The 26,269-nt window shown below is 30.3% G+C and overlaps 1 protein-coding gene across 6 annotated transcripts in view; it reads right to left on the bottom strand.

Annotated features, from left to right (window-relative positions):
• Positions 1 to 5,245: 5,245 nt before the first annotated feature.
• The window catches only part of LOC129957200 (uncharacterized), a 44,363-nt gene continuing 23,339 nt past the window's right edge, over positions 5,246 to 26,269 (bottom strand). Inside the window, exons 1-4 of one of the 6 annotated variants that reach the window (XM_056069406.1) lie at positions 22,367 to 22,484; positions 18,430 to 18,540; positions 14,627 to 14,701; positions 5,246 to 7,068 (exon numbers count right to left, since the gene is read on the bottom strand). In XM_056069406.1, the coding sequence (XP_055925381.1) occupies positions 5,665 to 7,068; positions 14,627 to 14,701; positions 18,430 to 18,462 (1,512 nt within the window). In that variant the 5' untranslated portion in view covers positions 18,463 to 18,540; positions 22,367 to 22,484 and the 3' untranslated portion in view covers positions 5,246 to 5,664. Of the gene's footprint in view, positions 7,069 to 14,626; positions 14,702 to 18,429; positions 18,541 to 22,366; positions 22,485 to 26,269 lie in introns of those variants that run through there. The other 5 variants (XM_056069405.1, XM_056069408.1, XM_056069409.1 and 2 more) reach the window with 5 other exon arrangements.

The raw sequence follows: 26,269 nt of genomic DNA, 5'->3' as shown, positions 1-26,269 counted from the left end.
GTTTGTCGCCAATATGGCAACCTTAATGCTGTTTTGTTTACTATTTTTTACAATGGTTGAGTTGTACATGAACTACAACTATTTTATGAAAAATGTTAAATAAAAAATATCAATTGGACTTTCATTTTGTTCTTTATTACAATTAAAAGTTATTTTACAACTAACAAGACACTGCAATTTTATTTTTAATGTAAATACAAACAGAAAATATTTATTCTTTTGCAATTTTTAATTGTCAGTATGTGCTTTGAAAAAAATCGTCTGAATTCTTACTTTACGAATTCGTCAGTATTCTTATTTTAATAGTCAGCTGAAATGGAATTCTTCGCAGTTTTCGTAATTCTTTTGGTGCTCTAACGGTTGGTTCCCTTGATAATTTGTTATGTCGGCATCGCATGCTCTAACTTTTGTTCTGCATTCAAAACATAATACTTATCAGTAAAAAAATCATAATTATATTACGGAATGTGGTAACCATAATTGTTTTGCAGAAGTGTTTGTTTATACTTTGTCCGCCATCTTTATTGGCGACTTGGCATCCTTGGCGCAACAAGGGGCACACTAAACTTCACTTTTACCCATCGAGTTCGAATTTAAGATTATAAAAGGCTTTTGCATCTAATGATTTTAAGTAATCTTATCTTTATTTAGAAATAAGTTCTCAACTGGAACTTCTGTGGAACTATAGCTGACCCAATGACAAAAGATAGGGAACCTCTAAAACAGTCAAAAGGGACGACCATTGTGTAAGTGCCTATTTAGAAAATTAATATAACAACATGCCCGAACTAGTGTGTTTACATATCAGCTACGGGTACATGATTTACCGAGTTGGATTTTATATTCTTTCATAAATGCAAATACAACAGAATGATCAAATTTAGAATAACAGTCAACTCACATCCAACGAAGAACTAGAAGTAAATTCAGAAATGAATGCCAAAGAGTTCTGGCTTCAAAAATCAATACTAGCTCTCCACTCTGAATAGCGGAGAAGAGTTTCAGATGTTTTTTTAATTCTTTCCTGCGTCATATCTGACTGAGTATTTGCTTTATCCAAAAGCTTATTTGCTGTCTATAAAAAGATATAGACTACACGCGGTAATTTGGGGCACGTGGATGTTTGCAAAACCGGGGCCTGGTATTAAGAAATAGTGAAAACACCACTCTCAATGACATCACTTTCACATAATACTTACCAATATTATTTTATAGAAAAGAAGATTTAAACAAATAAGCACAATTAATATTCAAAAATTTGTATAAAAATATGAATGAATCGTTGAATTTATAAAGCAGATGTTGGATCATAATTGTTTTAAATAACGAAATAAAATAATGATGATAATTAATCAGATCACTTAATTTTTAAAAATATGTATGACAATACATTTAAATTATTAAATACAAATCAAATGTTGCTTTACACAAAAGAAGCAGAATAATGCCGCAATAATATACCATAATAATTCATTATTAAATCAAAAATTCTAGATTAATACATCTATCTATTACATAAAAAAGATATGTAAACATTGCATTTTATTCGCTTTGTGATTGGTAGATAGCGAGTCACTTGACCCATTACATTTGAGGTTTGTTTTGCCAGTATTGTTTGAAATGATTTAATGAAAATTATTCTTACAACAGAGCAAGTGTTTTTTTTATATTGCACTTGACAGGTGAAATGGTGAGAAAAAGTAAAGCTTTAATAAACACCAAATGAGTTTGAAATGATATTATTTTTTAATTCATCTTTTATACACATCATTTGTGGCAACGCTAATGAATAACTTTCTGGTTTGTTCATCTTTTTCGAGTAACAGAAATTTTTTCGTCTCTCGGCTACAAATCGTTTGAATACTTAAGCAATACGTGTGTTAACCCTAATTTTTTTTTTTTTTTTAAATTAGGAATGGGGTGTCTAGCGATATCAGATGAAGAAAAAACACGAAGAAAGACAGAGCGGGAATCTACGAATTTGAAAAGAAAGCTGGTCATGAAGTTGCTAAGTTGGCAGCAAAATATGATAAATTGATCCAATATTCTAATATTTGAGATATAAGCAAGTAATGTTCTCATTATGGGCTTTGAGTTTTGAATTGGAAGTAGGCCAATGGAAATTCTTATTCAATTATATTCCCATCATGGCTTCCAGGATTGAACAAATATCCAGTGAAGTTTAAAAACTTACTAACTGGAAACTGACGAACATCGGTTACAGTATCGGACAACATCGGAGTTGACGTGCGAAAGCGAGCAGGTGGAGCCCCCTTGTATTATATAAAAAGAAAATTCAACAAAGTTGCATAATTATGGTAGTACAATTATTGTTTTATTCTATTAAATAAAAGATTCCTAAAATAAAAAATAATTAAAAAAATCAAATAAAAAATAATTTTAAACAATAACAGTCATAATACTACATTATAACAGAATTCAGTCCGTTTTCAATGTTTTACGAAACATTAGATCGCTTAATTTTTTTCGCTTTTGATAGATAAGGGGAAAAAAAGGGGGGGGGGATTCTACTTATTATCAGTATAGTAATAAGAAAATGAAATCACAATAAAACAAAAGACAACATGCAATTTGAAGTTTTTATTGGCACTATGATATCATGGGAATTGTTTCCATCAGGAAGTTTCATGTACACAATAAACAGAATAGGTGCAAAAGGTATGAAAGTAACAAGGTTTCAATGTTTATCACAAGTTCATGCTTGAAAATACTTTGTTGAGGGAGACACGAACATCCACTTATGTATAAGAAATTGAACTTAAATTAAAACACAAACAACACTGAAGGCGAACCAGCTGGTCGCCAAAGGAGACTAGTAATAAATAAGTTGAAATTTCCATATTACTATGGATAATTTCCCAATACATTCTTCAAAAAACATTTACAGATATATCTATTCATTTAAATCACAGATATCGCATATATGTATACATACACATACACAAAAAACGATTAGATTACACAATATATACTCATTTGAGATGCAAATAAAGCAACACATTCACGATCACTTCGCGCCATATCATTTGGGCGGTGTCACTATAAAATCTACCACACATCGGGTAAAACAGTTAGTATTGGTATGACGTGGACTGGTCTGATATCCAAACCCTGCTGATTTTCTAATGTCCAAATAGAATGAACAAAGAAAATAAGGTGAGATGGGACACCATTTAGAATGGGTGAACAGAGAACGCTGTTGGGGTGGGGGAGCCTTACAATGTATTTTAGCAAGGTTTTCGTCATAGGGATTGGAGGAATATCATCATGGAGTGATAGAAAATGACTAGCCTTAAAGGAGAAGCAAAATAAAATAAAAAAAAAAAAAAACGATTGGCGAGTAGTGCCACCCCTTCATTGGCGTGGTTAGGAGTGATCGAGAATGACAGGAATGAGTCACAAAAAAGTCTTTATAAACATTACATGAAGATCAACTTGATCCTGACACAAAGACATTAAACAAATTTTTGACACAAACATGTTTTTATATTATATATATATATATTAATTTTTTATATTTGACATATTTATATATTTAAAACATCCAAATAACATCAACTTTACACATTTGGGGTAAACTAGATAGGCGTAGGAATTAAAAAAAAGGGGGGGGGGCAATTAAAAACGTTGAAGATTTGTTTCTGAAACCTATATAATATTCATTAGCAATTCTAGAAAAATGAAATTGAATAATTTTGTTTTACTTAGAAAATTCATAATAAATGAGAGTTAAACTTTAACTTAAAAAACGTTTTTAATCCGTTAGAGATGGGGACATACTTCCAATTAGAAAAATATCTAAAAGGAGGAAACAAATTATATTTTATATAGCTTCAGTCAGTAAATGTGCTGCTGAGAAAAGTACTATATCAAAATTTGTATTCTGTCCTCCGATTCTATTAGACGTAGTTCCGTAGTTTAGTAAAATATTCCTCATTCTGTAAACTTTTTAATAAAAGAAGTTCTATGTCTGAAATTGAGCGAGTTATAAAACTTTTAATATTACTATTTTAGGTGATATTTATTAGACCATTTCAGTATCTGGTTCCAAGGTGAACGGCCAAAAAGGTAGAGCACTTTCTTCTGAACTTAACAGCATTTCATTGGCTTAAAACAGAAAAAAAAAAAAACTTAAACTTCATTACTTGATGAACTTTGGCCACAAGAAAAAAGAAATTTATGTGTTTAAAATATCAGTATATTAAGAATATTTCGTTAAATATGATAAGCAGGACTAGAGGAAAGAATATATATTTCTAAATGATTTATTTCCGTAATGAAATAAGCAACATAAAATATCAATATTTACGCTAATTAGAACATTTTACACCTTTCATGCTTCTAACAGTTTAAAAATTCTTGAAGATACCCTGTGTATTCCAACATTTCAAACGTATCTATTCAAAATCATGTTATGTATTTACTTCAAAATAACAGAATTTAGAGAAGTTAAAAATGATCTGAATATATTGAAAAAGAACAAAATTTTGCAAATTATTGAGATGATCAAGGGAAAAATCTGACGAAATTTTTACTTAAATAATTAAAACACATTGAATGCAGATTAAAGTAAAAATGCGCCAATATCAGGCATAAAAATACTATCACTGCCACTCAAAGCAATAGTAGACATATGAAATATAAATAAATAACAAATAGTCTTAAAATAACCGTGCAATTGATGCATAGTGGTAGAAATAGGTGTATTTTTAATGCCGGTCGTTTTTAAATGGATTTTGCATATGTACCATTAGCAATGGAAATTCTGCCCCTTTGATTCCCTCAACTTCCAATACCAGATATATTTTTTATTCATTTTCATTTATTTAGTCTCTATATAAACGGTTTCTAAGTGGCAATTATTATGAGAACTGAGAAAATAATACATTCAATTACAAATCACTTTCCAGAGTGTTGGTTCTAGGATTTCGTACATAATTATTATATATAATTAATCAATTAGATATTTATTTCAAGCAAAATGGTAAAAAAAAAAAAAAATACATTTCTTCCGCGAAATCTAAACACTCTAATATAGATTCCAGACTCTAGCATATAAAAATTAATCAATTAAATAAAATTATTTTAAATAAAATGGTAAAAAAAAATTGCACAAATTCTTTTATGTAATCTAATTGCTCTATTAATACAGGTTCAAAGATCTTGCATATAAAAATAAATAAATTAATCAAATAAAATTATTTTAAACAAAATGGTAAAAAAAAATTACAAAACTTCGTTTATGAAATCTAAATACTCTAATATGAAGTTTGCCAAAGTTGTTGATTTCACGTAGAAAAAATTCAACCACATCTCTCTCTAAGAGAATTTAAAAACATGAAAATAACATTAAGTATAATATTTTGAAATGTAAACAACAATGATTTTGATTTGAATAAATTCGAGTAGATGAATCAATAAAAGTACAAAATAAGGTTACCCTGAGAACACCGGGAAAGAATGAATGGAGGCATCGGCCTCTTGCTCCTCATAGTAGCGGAGACTCTTAGGCAGATGCCTTCTTTGGATATTTAATAATCCGAGCATGTTTATAAAGTTCACGAACAAATCTTTCAAACGTAACCAAACGGAGGAACTGGATTGGAAACAATATATCCGCATGCCACAATGAGATTCAAACATTTAACCATAAGTGAGGTTGGTAAGATTCAACTCACGAATTAAGTTTTCAACGATATAATCGACATCTCGTCGTAATGAAGAAAAATTTACTCTCTCTAGAGACACTGCCTTCTCTAAAAACATTCGAAAGCCCCTTCTCGTTAAACTACTCTCTGTAATGTGGCTAATTTTAAGCTCGGCCAGAGGATTCTGTTTCAGTATCTTACTTAAGAGACTGTCGTCTAAGCACAAAGCGTAGAAAAGAGACAGTTCCACCAAGCCCTTGCAGCTGGACAGAAGATATAAAAGAGCATTTTGATCAATGTACATGATGCGCAGTCTCTTCAGCAGAATATTGCTGTTATGTTGGACAGGCCCGCTGACGGTTGCAAATCGCCTCAAGTCGAGGCTCTGCAACTGAGGGCAGAAATCACAGATGATGTCGACAGGAACGGGATGCGTGTCGTCGATAGAAAGATGCTTCAGCTTTCGCCCGATTATTTTCAGGAATTCAAAGAAACTTGTCATGTAATCGCCATCGCATTCAGAGAAAATTATCTCGAGGTGGGTGAGATGTTTCAAATTTTTCAAACTTTCAAAAGAATCGGTGTGACAAACGTAAATTATCAACTCTTCGACAAAAGGGCATAAAGACACGGCGATTCTTATTTTCTCAGGAAAACTTGATTTATATGAAGCATCACCGACCCCCATGTACTTGGTTCTTGTCCCCCAGAGACATCTCTTCAAGTGGAAGCGATCGGGTATCTCAATGTCGTCGATGTCGCACTGGCTCACTGCTTGTGCGTGTATCATTTCTAAACCATTCAGAGAATCACTGCGTCCCAGCGAAATCAGCTGAGGGCAGCACTTCAGAATAGTGGCTATTATGTCACCACTCGAGTCAAAACTGAAAAACACCTGCAGATTTTTCAGCGACGACAACACTTCTAAATCCTGAGGACAAAACATCTGAAGGGTAGCGTAGAACTTGAGAACTCTCAGTTCCTTGCAGTTTCGGAAGACGTTAAAATTAAGAGAGATTTTTGAACGGAATTCTTCTAATTTTGGACATGAAAGTACCAGAGCTTCTATCAAAGGAATATTTTTGCGTTCCGATGAATACCAAGAAAGGAATCGCAAAGACTTGCAGCAATTTTTCTCTATTACCTCTAAGAATAAACGCTTTTCTTCCTGGACTTTTATTCCACTAAGGTGGAGGCGTGTCAGCGAACCACTTGTTAAAAGCTGGAAGACTTCTGATACCTTTGTTTCGTCATAATCTGTAGGTGCCATTAGATCATCGATGATTCCGTTCGGGAGGTTCAAAAATGGATTTACAGTACATGATTTCCAAGTTCCTGCTTTCACAAGGTCGTATACTCTCTCCAGGCAAATTTTGTAAAGCGATATTTCTGGCATCCCCTACAAATTAAAAGAAAACAAATTACAAGTCAGAAATAAAAATGTGAAGTTATTTTACCGCAAGTGTTTTTTTTTAAACTTTTGCGGAAAAGCAGTGGTTAAAATATTTGAATGAACATTTTTCATACAAAAAGCATTGTTAAAGACATGTTATATCTTTTGAATGCACACATTTAATAAATATGTCCACTTTTCAGTAGCAGAATAGATACCACATATACTAGTCTGTAAGATTAACCAGTGTTTGTCGGGTTTTTTTCAATGGTTATTAGGATATTTTTGTATCGTGTTTACATATTTTCAAGGCTAACGCTACATTGCCTATGGTCCTTGAAAAGTGAACTAAGCATATTTTAATAATATTTGATAAAAGTATGATTGTAATTTTTTTTTTTTTTTTTAGGAAAAGAAAATATGTATAGAGGAATGGCAACAGCTGAATGCTGGTTTTTGAATTGATAAAAAAGGTGCCATAGAACGTAAGTTACAATATATATATATATATATATATATATATATATATATATATATATATATATATATATATATATATATATATATATATATATATATATATATATATATATATATATATATATAAGCATTATTTTATGTGAAGCAGAATGCAATTTGAAGATTTGAAGACAGTGAAGATACTTTTGATTTCGTGGCGTCGTTTTATTTCAATTTGAAGAAGCAGGCATATGTACAAGCGATGAGCACACAGAACGACACAGAAAGGAATGAACAAAAAGCACTTGAACATTTTATCCCTGGTCTTATATAACCCGAGAAATTGATAGGGAAAATATTTCTTCATAGTGCTAATATATTATTAAGATTTCGATAGGGATTTTTGTTACACGTGTCGAAGAGGTAGGGGAAACACGGGGATCTTTTAGAAAAGAACGTGTCTCGGCAACGGTATTTTGTCCCTTCACGCGGAGTGTGGGAAAGTTAGGCTTTTAGCCGATTCAGCAATTTTACATAGCTTCGCTTGAATTAATTAAGTAGAGACAGTGGAATTGGATCAAGAAATAAGAGAATATAAAGTTACTATGGGCTAAATTAAGATAAAACCTTGGAAATTAATTAAATTGAAATTAGAGTTTAAAATATCATTACATATATATATATTGAAGAATAATTTATGAATACATTTGATCATTTAATAAATGCTTTGTTTGTTATTTTTAAATGTCTTCTGAATAATTAAATTAAATTGTTAATTTCTCAAAAACCAGCATCTATGAGAATGGTAATACAATACAGGGCGCCCACTCTTACCGTGGATCCATAGCTAATTTCTAAACTATTAGAGATATGTATATATTTCTGGTTGGAAAACTACATTAAATAATGGGAAGAATTATATTTTACATTGTTTGATCGAACAAATTGATTTCTGAAAGAAGTTTCGCATTCTAACTTTGCTTGCGGTCTCATCAGTGCTATTTAGTAAAAAAATTGTCAACACTCTAAAACATACGATTTAAAAAAATTTCTTCATTTTATGGCTAAAACTGGCCTAATTATAGCTGTTTAACCTAATTAAGAGTCATATACAAATTTATTTTAAGAAATATTTTGAAAAATAATACAATGCTGCATCATTTCTATTTGCAAACGATACCTTCAGATCTCTCTAAAGACTTGGAATTTATCAGTAAAATTCGTTTAAAACAGTGATATTCAAGCCAGTCAGTTTTAGTCGCAAAAGAATGAAATTTTCTTTGTTTAGAATGTTGCAATGTCAAGTATATTTTACTAAAAATGATCGATAAGACTGTGGTCCGTATAAAAAAATTAGATTCCATAACCTTTTCAGATATATCTTTGCTGACTCAAGCAACGTAAAATATAATTCGCCACGTTATTTAAATCATTTTTCCAATTGAAACTATATGTCTATGTCTAATGGTTTAGAAATTGGCCATTTGATCACAGTAAGACTGGTCATCATATATATCGTATTTTTTATTACATAATCCGGCAGTATGAAGAGTATTTCAGAACTGCTGATTTTATCTCATATTTGTAATTATTTATTATTTAAGAAAACAAAAATAACATTTTAATAATTTTTTCACAAATTTATATTTTACGAAATATACATTACGTACCATTCTTTCAAACAAATTTTATTTCATGAGTACATTTTTCACAAATGTCTTTTTTTTATGAAATGTTAGTTCAGTAGTCAGATAAAATACTCAATTATAGTTTGTGTATTTTCTGTAGGCGGTTCAAGGTCACATTTTCTACCTCGTTATTGGTTGTCTGGTACCAGTAAAGCGGTAGGAAATGTGACCTTGAACCGCCTACAGAAAATACACAGACTATAACATGTTTTAATATAATGAAATTTGTATTAATTGATATATAATATAAATATTGCAATGTAATAATAAAAATTAATATTAAATTTTTGTAATTATATATCATTTTAACTATCATTCTTCAGCCAGTTGGTACAGATATTACATTACAATAATTGGCCGTATTTAATTCAGGATTTGAAATAAATAGGTATCTAATAAGTAGAATTTCAAAATTAATGCAATCAGATTCTAACAATTTAGTATGGATATTCATTCATTTTTTATAAGAAAGAATCCATACAAATTTTTACTAAAACACTTTAACCATTTTTCAAAATATTGTTGAATCTAGAGTCCTTCAAAATGTCACTTTCGTTTGTTATTTTTATTAATTTAATTTAAGAAAATGGTCGCAACAGAAAAAGCTGAAGTTGCAAAGTGCATTACAAAAAGAATAACAAGCACACAAACCCACACACAAAAAAAAACTATAAGTAAGGAATGAAAAAAACATATTAGATATGTAATATATGAACAATCAATCTAAAACATTAAACAAAGCAATAAAATTTAAAAAATTATATAGTTTCAGTTTTAAAAATATTAGAAACATATAAGACATTTCAAAATTGAAAGTATTCTATTTCAAAAACATTAAAAACACATTATGAAATTAAAAGGTGAATATCAACAATTAAGATTTCGAAAGAAGAATACAATCAAAGATAAAAATATCGAAAAACATATTAGAACTGAGAAATTGAAAACATCCAATCTTAATAACTTATAAAAACACATAAGGAATTTTAAAATTATAGAACTGATTTTGATTGTAGAATTGAATTTGATTTTGAAAACACTAAAAAACATATTAAAAATAACAAATTCTTCAGAAATCTCTTGAATATTTTGTGAAATCTACACAATGAGAATTTTTCTATATAAATTAACCCTTTAAAGGGCCATTTTTTTCTAGTCATGTTAAAATATTTTTAGGCTTGAAATTAGAATAAGAAAATGGATTCATTTAGCTTATAAGATAAATTTAATTTGATTAATTAATTAATTTGGTTAATTAATAATTAAGTAACACATCAAGACACATCATTTTGTCTGAGATAAAGAACTGAAGCATTTAAGATTCTGACTTACTAAGAAAAATTGTCAGAACTTATGCCAACCTACATAATTTCATACAAAAATTGATAAATTTGCTGGGAAGCATACTTCCCACGGCACTAGAAAGGGTTAATATGTTCTCAAATAAGCTGTTGCCACTGAATAAAGTATAAAGCTTAGTATATCACAACAATCAAAAATATTATTGAAGATTTTATAATGAAACATAACACAAAAATGGTCATTGTGGGATTTCAAACGAGGAATGTCAAACAGATGGCAAACATAAGCTTCAAATAAGTCATGTGCATAAAGATGCCATTTTTGGAATACAAATAGTGACAAAATTTAGATTGTATTTGCTCTATAATTTCCAATTAGTTTTTATGGTAAACATCCAAAAGAGATTGCAAAATCCAAGATTAGATGGGCAATGCTAAAATACAAAGCCTTCAAAGTCAACCCAATAGAAAATAATTTTAGTTTTCCCTTTGAGTTAAAAGTAAGTTTTTACAAGTTTTTGATACTAAGCCTTGCTAAAAGCCAAACTTTGATAAGAAAACCAGGTCACTTTATGCCGAAAACAACTTCTAGATACAGAAAGTAAACTTGAGCGACCTAACATAAGATTATTGATTTGATAAGAACGAATCAAAGGTTGAGATTTTTCGGTGTAATAAATGGTGCTACATTTCATAGTATTTTGATTCAGCTTCATACAACATTGATTGAATTATCTGAATCATTTTTCAAAAAAGCAGAATCAGTGTCTGGTTGTACGAACTTAAATAATTTCAAATCATCAGTAAATAAAAAAATATTCAGAGATTTTTAAAATACAACAAATGCGTTTGAGGGACAGTACTACCTTGATGGCAGTGGCCTGCTGAGACATTACTAAATCTCATGGATAGCTTATAATAGCGTAGAGTCACAACGCATAATTATAAAATTATGTGATATGACAGAAAGGAGTACGCCGTATGTAAATACGACGCTTACAGCCATACTGTCGTATCATTTTCATGTTGAAGCCTGAAGGCGTTACTGTCCATCGAATATAAAACAAAGCACCGAGATTAGAACTAGAAGTATTTACAAATATATATGAAACAACATTATTAAAATAAGAATAAAGCGCCCGGTTATTTAAATAAGAATACAATCAATCTGTAAAATTAATATGGAAGCCAATATTATGCAATTTCCAGAAAAGAATGACATCAATCGTATCAAAGACATTCGAAAAATCAATATAAATAACATCGACAGGGTGCGTAGCGTCATGAAAAGTGCTTAAATTTGAAAACTATTTTGAAGCACCTTAAAAGTGCTTAATTTTGAAAAAATGTCCTTAAAAATCGCTTAATTTTCTCGAGAAGTGCAAAGACGGCTTTTTGTTTTCCCACATATTGAATACGATAGTTGAAAGCATAATCGTAAAAGTCTGTTTATTAGATGTATCAAGAAAGCAAAACCAATTCTGACAAGGGATTTATGGGTTCTAACACATTAAAATAACGCTTAAAGGGCCTTTTTTGCCCATTCTTTCTTCAACAATGTGCTTTGCCGTTTATTGAAGTATTGAAAGAGTCATCCGGAAGGGGCAGTAAGAAACATGTACTTGTTGCGGCTCAAAAACGTTCGAAATTTATTTTAATAAAACTTCTCTAACATTAAAAAATGTTTAGTGTTTGAGATGTTGAAGAATTGATTTAAATTTTATCTGATGAGTGTATGTTTAACCTTTCATGTGTTGTGTGTGGACGCTGTTACTCTTTTCTATTAAAAAAAATAATTAAAAAACTTATTTAGAACATGGCATTGATCTATCGTCAATTTCGTGACATTTTTGTCAGTCTTATGATGGTAACCAATCCAGAATGCTTAGTTCTTAGCTTTATAAGATTATAAATAAATTTTTTAAATTTAGTGAGTTAATGCAGGATGAAATTTACACTTTCTATCCCAGCTATGTTGAATCTTGTTGGTTGCTGCATAATTAAAAATCAAATACAAACTGTTTGGTCATGGCATGCTTCTACTTCAATGGCAGCATTTTCAGAAATGATTTATCTATTTAAATAAACTGGTAGTTTATTATTTTATATAATATATTGAAAAAGGATCACAAATCTTGATTGTTAATCTTGCAAAAATGGATTTAAATTTTTAGTATTGATAGTTTTTTTTTATTTTTATGGCCCTTTTTTGTGTTTGTCGAAACCAAAAAGACATTATTTGTTTTACCATAGAAGACGTTGTGCAAATACAGAAATAAAAGTTTAAATTTAAAAAATACATTTAAAATTAATTAATAGTTTTTTTTTTCAATAAAAATTATTGCATTATTATAAAACAGAAAATAAGCTATGCTTAGAAAATACGCAGGTTTACGTATGCGTACATGCACAAAGGTGCTTAATTTTTTTTTTTTTTTTTTTTTTTTTTTGCTAAGGTGTTTAAAGAGTGCTTAAAAGTACTTAATTTTTGCAGCAATTTCTCACTACGCACCCTGACAGCTTTTTTCCAAATAAAAATAATCTTTTTGTTGTTGAACAAAGTAATAAATCTGTAGTAATTCAACGATTTCAAAATAATCCAATCTGAGCTAACTTTTAACTTGGTGGAAATTTTTTTTAAATATATCATGATTTCAAATATTTTTATAATATATTATGATATTCAAATATTCAATATACATTGCTAGCCATTGAAATTGCAACACCAGGAAGGAATAATTTGCCGAATTTCAAAATCACATGAAAGGAAGATGAGGTTGGGATATGCAAATGATTTGTATTTCCGCGCACTTAGACGACGCAGGAGGGAGAAACGGCATCTGAGGCACTGCATAAAAGAAAAACTGTGTAGTGGATTTTCCATTCGAAAAGCGCTTGGTAAAGTTGAAGTTTGCTCAGAATATCGTGTAATGCCTCGAATAAGAAGAAGAAATGCTTACCAGCAAGTGTCGGAATTTGATAGAGGCAGGATCGTTGCTTATGGAGAGTGTGGATTATCGTTTCGTGATATCGCCCGTCGCACTGGTCGAAATCCAACCACTGTCATGCGAATATGGAATCAATGGGTTGTTGAGGTTCATACTGAACGGCATACAGGATCTCAATGCCTTCCCATGACTAACGCCCGTAAGGACAAACAACCATTAGTTAGGAAATGGGCATGTTTGCTGCAAATTCAGTATCCGCTCGTACGGTGCGAAGACGTTTGCAGTAGCATGAACTATCAATACGGCGACCATTATTCCCTTAACAATGCAGCATAGAGAGAGAAGATGACTCTGGTGCGCCAATGACAAAGTTGGATACGGGAGTGACACAAAGGCGTCTTTTCAGATGACACTTTGCTCAGACAATGTCGTTTTTCCCGGTTCTGCGTGAAATATTCTGATGACTGTATATGTGTCCGGAAGCTTCGAGGGGACCGCACGTCGCTTGCCTGCATTTGATATGGGCATAAGAATTCTATACATAGTGTAATGGTTTGGGCAGCTATTGGGTACATGATACGCACATCTCTAATTCGGATTGACGGTAATTTGAAAGCAGAACAGTACATTTCTGACATCTTACGTAAAGTAATTCTGCCATATCACCGAGGCCTGCCAAACGCCATCTTCCGACAAGATAATGCAAGATCACATGTTGTACATCGTGTTCTGACCGTTCATCTATACACAGGGAATTCTATTCCTGTTTTAGCCTGCACGATCTCTAGATCTGTCACTTATTGAAAACATCTAATCATAGGTATCTGAGAGACCGGTCTGCCACAAGTCTCCAACTAATACGGTTGATAAAGTGTGTGTAGGCTTGAAGTAGTATGGAATGAGTAGTCCGTTTTTGTCGTCCAAGCGCGATCCACACCATGCCTAATCGGATAAAAGACATTTTAGCTACCAGGGTTGGTAGTTGTTTCTACTAATTTTGCACCTCTGTAAACCCCCAAACTGCTAACAAATTTAATCATTTTGTCTTCCCACCATACTGTTTACGTATAATAAATAACTTTTTTTTTCCTTCATGGTGTTGTAATTTTAATGGTCAGCAGTGCATATAGGATAAAAATTGCAACTGATCGATAATTTTTACAATTACCCTTTCTATGAGCAGCAGTGATTCTGGTTCGCTTCCGAAGATCAGTAAACGTATTCGTTCCCAAAGACGAATTAACTAAAATTAGAAGATGATATATAAACAATTCTGTATACCTTTTACAAATAAAATAGAATGAAGATTTTAACAATGTGGGAATGCATAGTATGGTTCAAAGTTCAACATATAAACCGATCAGAGAAGAAGGAAACACAAAAGCGAGCAGAAATCAGATAGAAATGCTTGATCAATGAGCTAGATGGCGCTGTTCGCCAACGCAAAAATCAAAAAGATTTGATTATTGCCGTTCAATTTACCGATTTCGTGCGGAGAACAAGCAACAGTTTACGATAGCTGAAGCGATGGACATGACAATCACATCACAAATAATCAGCTGGACTGGTCTCCCCGAAACTTTTTAGCATACTTTCTAATAAACTTGTCATACCAGAGAACACCTTGCATGGTATTGGCGTATAATAGCTACCAAATATTAAATTTTAGAGTGAATTTAGCATTTTTATTGGATCTATCGTGTCATCCTTGGCGATTTATTTGGCTTTAATAGTATCCAAAATTCGAATTCACGTTTTTCTCAACCGGTTGAAACAAAGATTTAACACAAAACTGCACGTGTACTCACAAAATCTGATTCCAAATTTGATAAATTTGTCGTTGCATTTTTGAACTATCGTGTTTGTATATTTCTAAAGCACAGACCAACAGAGGTCAATCCCTCATTGGATTTGGCACAAAATTTGATAGCTATCTAAACTACAGATTTAATTCTGTGTAAGTCTGTCTTTTATAGCTATCATGTTAAATTATAGTTGAAATCTGACAGACAGACTTCCTCTGAGCGGATTTTGTTCAAAATTTGATAGAAATCGATAAATGTTGTATAAAGACAATATATCAAATTTCATTCGCTAGTCCAAAGCGTCTTTCAGTTATCCTTGTCAGAGACAGACAGATCGACATTTTCCAGAAATCTGTTTTTCGCACACAGAGAAGTCTACAACGAGGAGATTTGTCAAAATCTCGAATTCGAATTTTTTGGCGATTACTATACTTTCTCTATATTACATATACTAGAAAGTAAAAATCTCTATCACCGTTACAAATGCCCATAAACTGGTAGGATTTTTCAAAATAGTACGCCAATTCTTGAGCATCCGCTATGATGATTGCATTAGTTGTGGCAACTGTAATGCCATCTAATTATTACCGTGAGCACACATTGTTCAAGTGTAAAATTTCACCTTTAATTAAGTAAACATATATCTGTATCCGAGAGAGTGCAGTTTGTTATATATTTCCTCGTCGTTTTGGATAGTTTTTGAGCTCTCTATTTCCCATAATAGACAGATCTTGAATGCTGGTGTTGGTGATGAAAGCAACGATGATGATAAATAGTATCCTGTAATGCGGTCTCGATGTTCCCTAGTTGTGCCAAGATAACTTATGCCATCACTGTTTCGGAACCGTGCATAAGATCGGCAGACATCGACAAGAATCCTCTGACCACAGCACTTTAGAAAACTAATGCGAAAATGGACTGAAAGATTCTTAAATTGAATGAGCACCGTATCTTTTGTTCTGAAATTCCAGTATTCAGAGTGATTAAATTTGTAATTTTATGCTAATGTATGATGAAAAAAAATTCGACAAGAATCTACTGAATTCAATCAATATTCAAGATTTTCATCAAAAAGTTCTGTTTTGTGCCTCCTTTAAAGAACATTCTTGTCATTATTGTGGTAGTGTGTTTAAGAACGTGAAGATCTGCCTTTAACTGTCTTGAGCATACATCTGTTATAAGACTTTGCAATCTAGCCCAGTTTATTTTCTGCTTTGTGCTTCCTTGAAAGATCATTCTTGATAATATCATGGTAGTGTGTTTAAGGTCATATGCCTGAAGACCCGCCTTGAACTGTCTTGCGCATACATCTGTTATAAGACTGTGCAATCTAGCCCAGTTTATTTTCTACTTTGTGCTTCCTTGAAAGAACGTTCTTGATATTATCATGGTAGTGTGTTTAAGGTCGCATGCCTTAAAACCCACCTTGAACTGTCTTGAGCATACATCTGTTATAAAACTGTGCAATCTAGCCAAGCTTGTTTTCTGTGTTTCCTAGTCATCAAAAGATAAATAATAAATCAGAAAATCCGTGCAAAATTTTCACATATTCAACTTTTTCCTGCCCATTCTACCAGTAAAAATAACTTTTTCTAGCTCTCTGTGATAGAAATAATTATTCTTATATTATAAATAATTAGGAAAACAAAAGAATCTGTCCTTCAAGGAAATTTTGAAAAACACTACACTGTATTGTAAAAAGCACTATTTAAATGAACAACACCCCCTAAACACTATTGAAACTTTTCCTATTGCCTAATTTCATCATAAACTCTAACGCCATCTATTAATTCAATAAGAAACAAAAAATATGAAAGAATCGACCCCCCCCCCGGTTCCTTAAAAGTTATAGAAAATACTTTCAGAAAATAAAAAGCCTGTTAAAAGTCCACGAGGCCGCTCTCACATACCCTCCCCATACATCCCCTTGCCACGTAAGCACCTGATTTATTTGTTATGTCCGGAAGTAAAGAACTTCGTGTTCACACACTCCTAGACCTGTCTCTCACATACCCCGCAATACTGCAATAGTTTACCGAAAAATCTATTCCTGCATCTGTTCCTGAAAAACTCCTGTTATTGCATATCTTTTTAAACTCATCACAATTGAAAAACATAAGTTATATAAATAGCATATTGTATTGATCTTAAAATCAAATTCTTCAATATAATAGTAAATTCTTAGTAAAGCAACTACGTTAAATAAATCAATAAATTATATAATAAATTATATAATTAATTTCTTTTTATTTGATGAATCTTATTTAAATTTAATTAATTTGAGTAACAAAATAATAAAATCATAATTATAGGTAATTAATAAAAGTAAATAATCTATATATTTAAACTTGTTATCATGTGAGAACATGATGTTGTTTTGGTTTGAGGTTTTTGAAGCTACAAAATGCACGGGCAGAAAATAGCGATTTATAGATTTTGAGGCATCAATTTTTCGCTTTTAGGGGTATCAGAAAATGATAAAGAAGGTAGACACATTAGATGACTTATCGCCAACAAAAAGTTACAACTTGGCGCGAATGTCCGCCATGCATCCGATTCTACTGTTTTGGCAATTAACTGCAGGATCGTAAGAGGTTAACACCCGAAAAAGCATAAATAAGAAAATGGGAATTAACTCGCAACAGAGAGGAGAAGTATCAAAAGTTTTATATGCAGTTTTTTTTTTTTTTTTTTTAATTTTTTTAGCTGGCTAAATTTTGGAACTTGAATGATTTTGAGAGGGGGGGGGGATCACCGCTTTTCTAAAAATTGACGATTGCGCAATACAATAGTCACGTGATCATTCCAAAGCAGTTTAAACCAAATTTTTGGAAAAAAAAAAGGCTTTGAGATAAAATTTTGGAGCTTGAAAGATTTTAAGATGGGGGGGGGGGCACGTTTTTTTAAATATCGACGCATGCGTAATCTGATAGTCCCGTATTTGTTTCAAACTGGTTTAAATTGGCTAATGACTTAAACAAATTAAAACAAACAATTTGAAAAATAATAACATTCTCACATGATAACTTCAATAGCAGATTTCAATTTATATATATATATATATATATATATATATATATATATATATATATATATATATATATATATATATATATATATATTTGTAATAATGCAAAAGGATATTGGCTAAAGTATTAAAAAATACCGCTCCCATCGCAGTTCCCAATGCAGCTCCCATTGCAATTCAAAGACCAGGTTTTCAACTTAATTCCTCCTAGCAAAAGCCAGCATCCTTTTGTCCAATTCTTTCTTCCCACTGCAAATTAAATTATAGATTGCGTTAAGATTATATCCACCAATTAAAATTTATTTTGCATATTAAATACAAGTTTATAGCTGCTTTGACTACAATTTCTCTTTTACATTTTTAAGGTCTTTTGAAGTTAAAGTTACAAATATATATCTCTCTAAAATAAAGGGTGTTCCAAAATTAGCGCTAGATTTGAATTTCCCACCATCAGCGCAGTAAAGTGTTGGCAACCCTGTTAAAAAAAACATTTGACAGCTGATAGCTTAGGGTTAGTGAAAGTGGACGTTACGCGAGAGAACAGCGTTGAACATTTCATTGTTGAAAAATATTTCAAAATTAATAAAAGTCTGGCGGTCACATTTTGAAAGTTTGGGAATTGGCCCCCTAGATCGGGAGATTTAATACCATTGGATTTCTTTTTACGGGGTTATTTGAAGTCGAAGGTCTATGCCAACAAGCCCACAAGCACGCGTACATTGAATGAGGAAATTCAACGCTGCATCAACCACATTATGCAATTCAGCCACATTTATGCAAAATAGTCCTGGAAGATTTCGACAAATGAGTGCGTGTGTGCCAGTAAAGCCGTGGAGGTCATTTGCCCTATGTGTTATTCCATGCATAACCTTATTCTATGTACTTTACGATTTAATAAAAATATAACAATTTTAAAAAAATATGTTTTTTATTTGACTTAAATTTTTTAACACATTGTTCTTTCGTGTAACTCTCCATTTTTACTAACCCTAAACTATCAGCAGTCAAATGGGCTTTTTAAAAACAAAATTGCGGTAATTTTGGGACACCCTGCATTTCCTATCGTTGCTTGACTTGCTCCTAACAAAATAACATGGTATTAATGTGTGTCACAATTTCATGTTTAAAAATATTTGTTGAGGGTTTAATAAACATCAAACTACTACGCATGAGAGATTTAATTGAAATGAAACACAACCAATATTCTCACTGTACCAACTGGTAGTCAAAGGCGGCTGAGTTATAAATAAAAATTCATATGCTTAGTATAACTTTGGCAGTTACGTGACCGAAAAAAAAGAGTCTTTTTAATGACTTTCAATTTATTTTGCCACGGGAGGCATATTTTTTACACAAGGACAAAGACGATCTCTTGGCTGGGAAGTTGTTCATGCAATGTGTTAGCGCTGCACGCCTTCGGCGCGTAGTTAAAAAAATTGCTTCATTTAAGGCTCTCGTAGTAAATTTTTGCTATTAATTTGATTTAAGGGTGCTATAAATATGTATTGCTCATTCCAGTATCATAAGACTACCACTTTTCGGCGATTCTACCGGTAAGGGGGTGCGATGCGGAAGGACGAGCATATTTCGGTAATTCTTCGCCCTTCTTTGACCTTGATTTCCACTCACTAAATACTTTTCCCGTTCATCCCCCCCCACACACACACATGTGTATGTGAGTGCCGTGTCGTTTCCCATCACATTATTCCATTTTAACTTAAAATTAACTTTTAACTTAAAATTGCAATGACATTATATAATTTATATAATATCATTAAATGTGTTTCCGAGATTATCCACTATTGTTAATCTCAAAATGTTATCTAAAAATTCAACCACAAAAAAAGCGTTTTCACATCAATCATTATTATATATATATATATATATATATATATATATATATATATATATATATATATATAAGCGAAATACCACATTTTAATAATAAAAATCTTAAATTAATTCATCATAATTTAATGCTTACGCCTCTTACAGTAAATAAAAATTGCTCTAAAGTATTTCATTGTGAATTTTTTTTCTCCCACACAATTAGGAGTTATCCTCAGTTTTTAAGCTTTTTAAGTTCGCAAATAACCCGAGTTCACCTTATTGTTAAATGCGAACATCTCCTCTTTTCATCCTTTCTCTCACTCCTATTTTGATTATATAAACGCGTCTTGGCGCATGCGCAAAAGTGCGGAGGGTTTTCGAATACATGAATGAACAGCATTATCCTGTTGACTCATTTATCGTATCATAATTTTTGCAATTACTTGGCCGAAAGGAAAAGATTTTTTTAAAAAATTAACTTTAATTTATTTTACCACGACAGGCATAACATATTCTTTTTAGTGGTTTTATTGTGAAATTCCGATAGATATTTATTTTACACTTATCGAACTTAGAAAAGAGAATCATAGGTATCTTTGAAACACCAGCATAGAATCCAGGAATGTTTATCCCCTGTGGCATGAGAAACAAAGAAAAGGGATATTTTTTAGAGCGCGTGCTGTCAATAATTAAATAAAAAAAAGTGGGACTTGGATCAGGAAATAAGAGAAAATGTTTAAATTTTGCAGCATAGATTAATTTAAAATAAAAATAGAGAAATAATCAGGATTTAAATTAAATTAAGAGATATCACAACATATATTATGCAAATGTCCCATATGTCCCTTTAAATTTGCAGTGCTTAAATGCAAAACTTCAAATATTTATAACAATAATAAAATATCAGATATAACATCAGATAAATTGTTGCTTGGTAGCAACATATAATGTATGGTGAAATAAAAAAAAATTATATTTAACAATAACACTTGATGGTATGTCAATGAACCCACAAATAAAAGCATTTTTTTAAATCATATTTTTTAGAACCGCAATGACCTGACGGTAAGATCAAGGTATCTAGATTAGAGAGATAAAAGTTCGAAATCCGATTCCACTTAAGAACTATCACATTTACAAGCCTGGCGCAGCCTAAATCTGACAAAGTGGGCCAAACATCTTCCCATAGGTATACTGATTGGGTTTAAAGTAAAGGAATACATTCCAAAACAGCCCTAGTGATATTTTCCAGAGGGATGTTAATAAACAACTGAACCATATATTTTTTATATAAATATATAAATATTCAAACTAATAATAATTTTCAATCAAATTAAAATTATACTATACAAAATATTTTTATCGTATGCATTATTTTTAATTAAAATATGAATATTATTTGCACAAAACTTCTATAAATCTGGCAGATTTATAGAAAAATTCAAGACTATGCGAAAAATAAAAAATAAAGAAAGAAAAAAAAAACACCTAAAACTAATTTTTTCCTTAAGTTATTAAAAATTTGTAAAGACAAACACAAAATTTAAGAATGAAGATAAATGATTAAAATAATTTAAAATATCAATAATATTTTCAGTCAATTTGAATAGACACAAATCAATCTGTTCTACATTGTAGTAATTGTAGTTTTAAATATAAAAAAAATTAATTATTTAATTAATTGTCACGAAACCTTATACTTTAATTTATGTGAGAGTAAAGTTCGAGAAAAATCTATGGATTTCTATAAACCGCAAACTATTTGTGAGTTTCGCATTCATTTCTATATTTAGATTCCCATTTCAGTTACAAATATAAAAATTTATTTTAGCCTTTTTCTGTTTCATTTCATATTCTTAAAAAAAAAGTGTCTATTCTTTATGAAACTGAACAATAGCAATGTGGGTGTGAGTGGGCTACCGCCGTTGCCTAGCAACCGTTATTTTTAGATCCAGTCCACCACTGCTTATAGGCATCATGCTCGCCAAAATCGGCGATAGAATTTGGCCAAAATCGCCAAAGTATATCACAATAAATGTATATAAAGTATATCACAATAATAACCATCAGTATGAGATTTTTAAGTCTCCATGTCTAAAATTAGATATTTCTAGTAAGTAAGAGAAATATAATACCAGAGATATGTATACAGGTAGAACCAATGGGAAATAAGAATCCACAGTACGACAAAAAGAACAACGTCAAATAAATGTAAGAAAGGTAATAAGAATTAGAAAATACTTACATTAAACTTAGGGTAAAAGAAACCACTACGCTAATTTAGGCTTTCTTAGAAGTCTAAAATAACATTATAATCTTATTTGGAAAACTGTGGGACGAGAAGAGATCTCCTACCGGACCAGACCGACAATGGACATTGAGTGTAAACAGCTTGGCGAAAACTCTGCTGAAGAACGCTCACATAACGGATCAATACACAGCCAAGGAGGATTGAATGTAGAAGAAATATTTCGTGGAAAGTCACCAAATTAAAGATAAAGTTGACAACTTGGCGTATCTTTTAATCACAGCCCCATTGTTAGATATCATATTTGAGATGCAATTGGCAGCACCCAAGCGGTGAAAATATAAGCCTTGGCGGAGTTTGGTGCAAAGCGTTCTTTCCCGGGAATCCGGGTTCCCGGGTAAACGCTTCATGGTTTTTTTGTATTCCTGGAAATAGCATTTGGTTCGGGGATTTCTCGGAGGCGAACCCGCAAACACACAAAATTATAAACATTAAAATGTGAATACGTTCGGTGTGGTTTTTTGAAAAACGTTCGAAAATAGTTATATTTTTGAATATTTGCTTAAAAGCGATTGAAAAAATATCTATGAAACCAAAATACACCAGTTAAGTGACAAAGTTTTTTTTTTTTTTCTTTCTTAAATTGGAAAAAAGGGGGGCATTTTATTTTTTGGCTAAAATGTAGTATAAATCAAAAATCTTCTGTTAAATGACTAAGTGTTTTAAAAATATTGAAAAAAAAAATTAATAGATTTTTTCGCCCTAAAATGTGGTATGAAGAGAAAAAAAATCTAGTTTGGAGGTTTATCAAATGATTTACTTAAAATTTTGCAGATAGTTTAAGAGATATATTATCTAGTTCTGAGCTAAGAAATAAGTTGTATTTCTATTCACTCTTTAAATATTGGAGTTCGACTGATAAAGAATTTAATTTAATTTTTTTCTCTTTATGAAGCACTAAAACAGCTGTAAAATATTTTTAAATGAATAGAATACTTATTCTTTAATTCCTGAACTGCAGAATTATATATTAAATTATTATGCCAAATATGAACAAAACATATGCATTAGATTTTAATTAATGAAGTTTTTCGTAAAAAAATTCCATCAAAGATAGGAATTTGAGAAAATAGCATTTAAATATGTAAAATAGCATTAAAATCTATGTAAATACAAATATAAAAATCAGTGTAATTTCCCAAAAAATATATTTAGAAACAAAATTCTAACGGTTTTATAAAGAAACTTTTTCAAATATTAAATTTGAAAAAAATTAATTCCCATTAAATTTCCAAAAAAATAGAAACAAAATTCTATCGATTTTATAAAGAAACTTGTTCAAATATTAAATTTGAAAAAATTTCCCAAAACAATTGATTTTTCAACGTAGTCACCTACTTTTTAAATGAGCATATGTCTCTAAAAAGATTTTAATTTTTCCTGGGCAGAAACTGGAGCTGAACTGAAAAACATTATTACATTTTTATATCCTCCATTATTTTCGTAATTAGACTTTTTCAGATATTTAACCCTTTTGTGCATCGTGTAGCCATTCGTCGACATATTGTTATTTCCACTTATAAATTTCACAGCTATTCTGAAGATTAACAATTAATGTTCGGAAATCCTTTTTTAAATGCTTTTTGATAAAAATTTATAGAAAAAACTTGTAGATTATAATAGCAGTATTGGAATTAGATTTAAAGTAGAAACTTGGGAAAAATACCAGAACGGATGTTATATGAATAGATCTATCATCAAAAATGAAATCACTTTTTTTTTTGTTCTTGAAAAATATATATTGGTAAAAAGGAATTGATATTGCAAAATTATTCTAATGTGATATGTGTCACTGGGATATTGCTTAATTTATAATGTAACCATTTGGTACATTTTAATTTTTCTTTAATTTGACAAAAAAAAAAAAAAAAAAAAAAAACCTAAAAATTTTTTAAATAATTTTATTTAATTATATGCAGTTATTCAAAGTATTTTTTTTTTTTTGCAAAAAAATAAATAATGCATTGTAGGGTTAAAATTAAAAAAGGGAAAGTTGATGATAGTGAAAAGCTCTAATCGAAAATTTAAGCATTTGCATGTGTTCGGAAACCATTTTGTGAAATAATCTCTGAATGATCATTAAAATAAACATTTAATGATCATTATTTCTTTAAGACTTCATTTTTAATAATAGATACTTTAATCATCACAAATTTTTTAATCAACTAAAATTATGTAGTAAAATTTGATAAAAATTCATCAGTGTCACATTATGTAGTAAAATTCAAAAAAACATTAAAACAAAACGTCTCACATTAAAAAGAATTAAGGTTAAAACATAAATAACAAAACTAGGTTAAAAACATAAATGTAAAAAAAATTCGAATTTTTTTTTTTTTTTTTTTGCAACTTTAAAAAAATAAGTACTTTTTTTCTAGTGATTTTTTTTTAATTTTGTCTCACATTAAAACAAAATTAAGGTTAAAAAAAAACTAGGTTAAAACATAAATAACAAAACTAGGTTAAAAACATAAATGTAAAAAAAAAAAATCGCTTTTTTTTTTTTTTTTGCAGTTTTAAAAAAAATAAGTACTTTTTTTTCCAGTGATTTTTTTATTTTGTCTCTGTCAATTAGAAACAAAGTTATAGCAAACTATTGATATGTAAGAGATGCTTATTTATAAGCATTTAAAAACTTTAAATGCATTTTCTGAAGAACGAGTTTTTTTTTTTTTTTTATAAATCTACTGTACGAGTATCGTCATATCTCAAAAAATAATCAAGATATCTAAATGATATTTATAATTAGTGCTCGTTATATTATGCAGAATGTAATGAACTATGGATATGATATTGAATGCTCTAGAGGTCGATTTATCATTGTTTGATGTAAATATTGTTGAAAAAGATTCGAAAATTTTATAGATAATTTCATATATTATGAACAAAAATATTATTTTAGAATATAATTCTTAGATAATAGTTAACTACTTTCTAAGATCTGTTCCACATGTAATGTTTGAAAAATGAGAAACTGTAATAATTTTTTTTCTCTAGAACAATCCTAATTTTTGTAAATAAATGCTAAAATTACATCAAAATATGCTCTCTTTCTTTTTTCCAAAAGCTACATATATATTTAAATAATTTCCCGTTTTCCATCATTTTAGATATATTAATAAAAAAATCATCATATAAACATTGGTTTTTTTTTTTTTTAATCTGCTCCGAACTTTATAGAATACCTTAAAAGTATAAAACTGCAATTAAAGAATGCTGAGATACTTTAAACACGTTTATCTGGTGGATGTACTAGAATCTAATAAATATTCTCAAAAATAAATTTTTTATAAAATTTTGAATTGAATAATATAAAAGTTTCTTAATATTTGCACAACTGTCAATACAATAATTAGCTATAAAATTCAAAATTGAGTATTTTGTAAACATTGTAGTGCATTCCCTAAAGAATGATATGTGAAATCTACCTACCAAATTTGGAAGTTGTAACACAGAAATAATTTGAAAAATCATGTCACAAGAATAAGAGTTTTATGAAATGTTCGATTTTGAGAAAAATGCATTTAAAGCACAAAAACATATTTTTTTTAATGTTTGTCACATTTATACATTTCACCCTTTTATTTCTCCTCCGTGTCATTTTATACTTATTTTTTTTTAATTCCATGCAATGAAGGCACTCTTTGACTTATTCACTCGCTCCTTGTCGAAAATAAGTTTTCAAAAAATATATATATATTTTTCGACATATTTAATTCTGAAATTAAAGTTTTAAATCTACTAAATACTTTGCTAAACTGTGTAACTACCATTTCATACCCAATGTCTAAGTTTGCAATTTCAAAAAAAAAAAAAAAAAAAAAAAAAATGGGGGGAGGG

Source organism: Argiope bruennichi, chromosome 11 (genome assembly GCF_947563725.1).
Source record: "Argiope bruennichi chromosome 11, qqArgBrue1.1, whole genome shotgun sequence".
Taxonomy (NCBI): Eukaryota; Metazoa; Arthropoda; class Arachnida; order Araneae; family Araneidae; genus Argiope; species Argiope bruennichi.
This window is presented reverse-complemented; position numbering and strand designations above follow the sequence as displayed.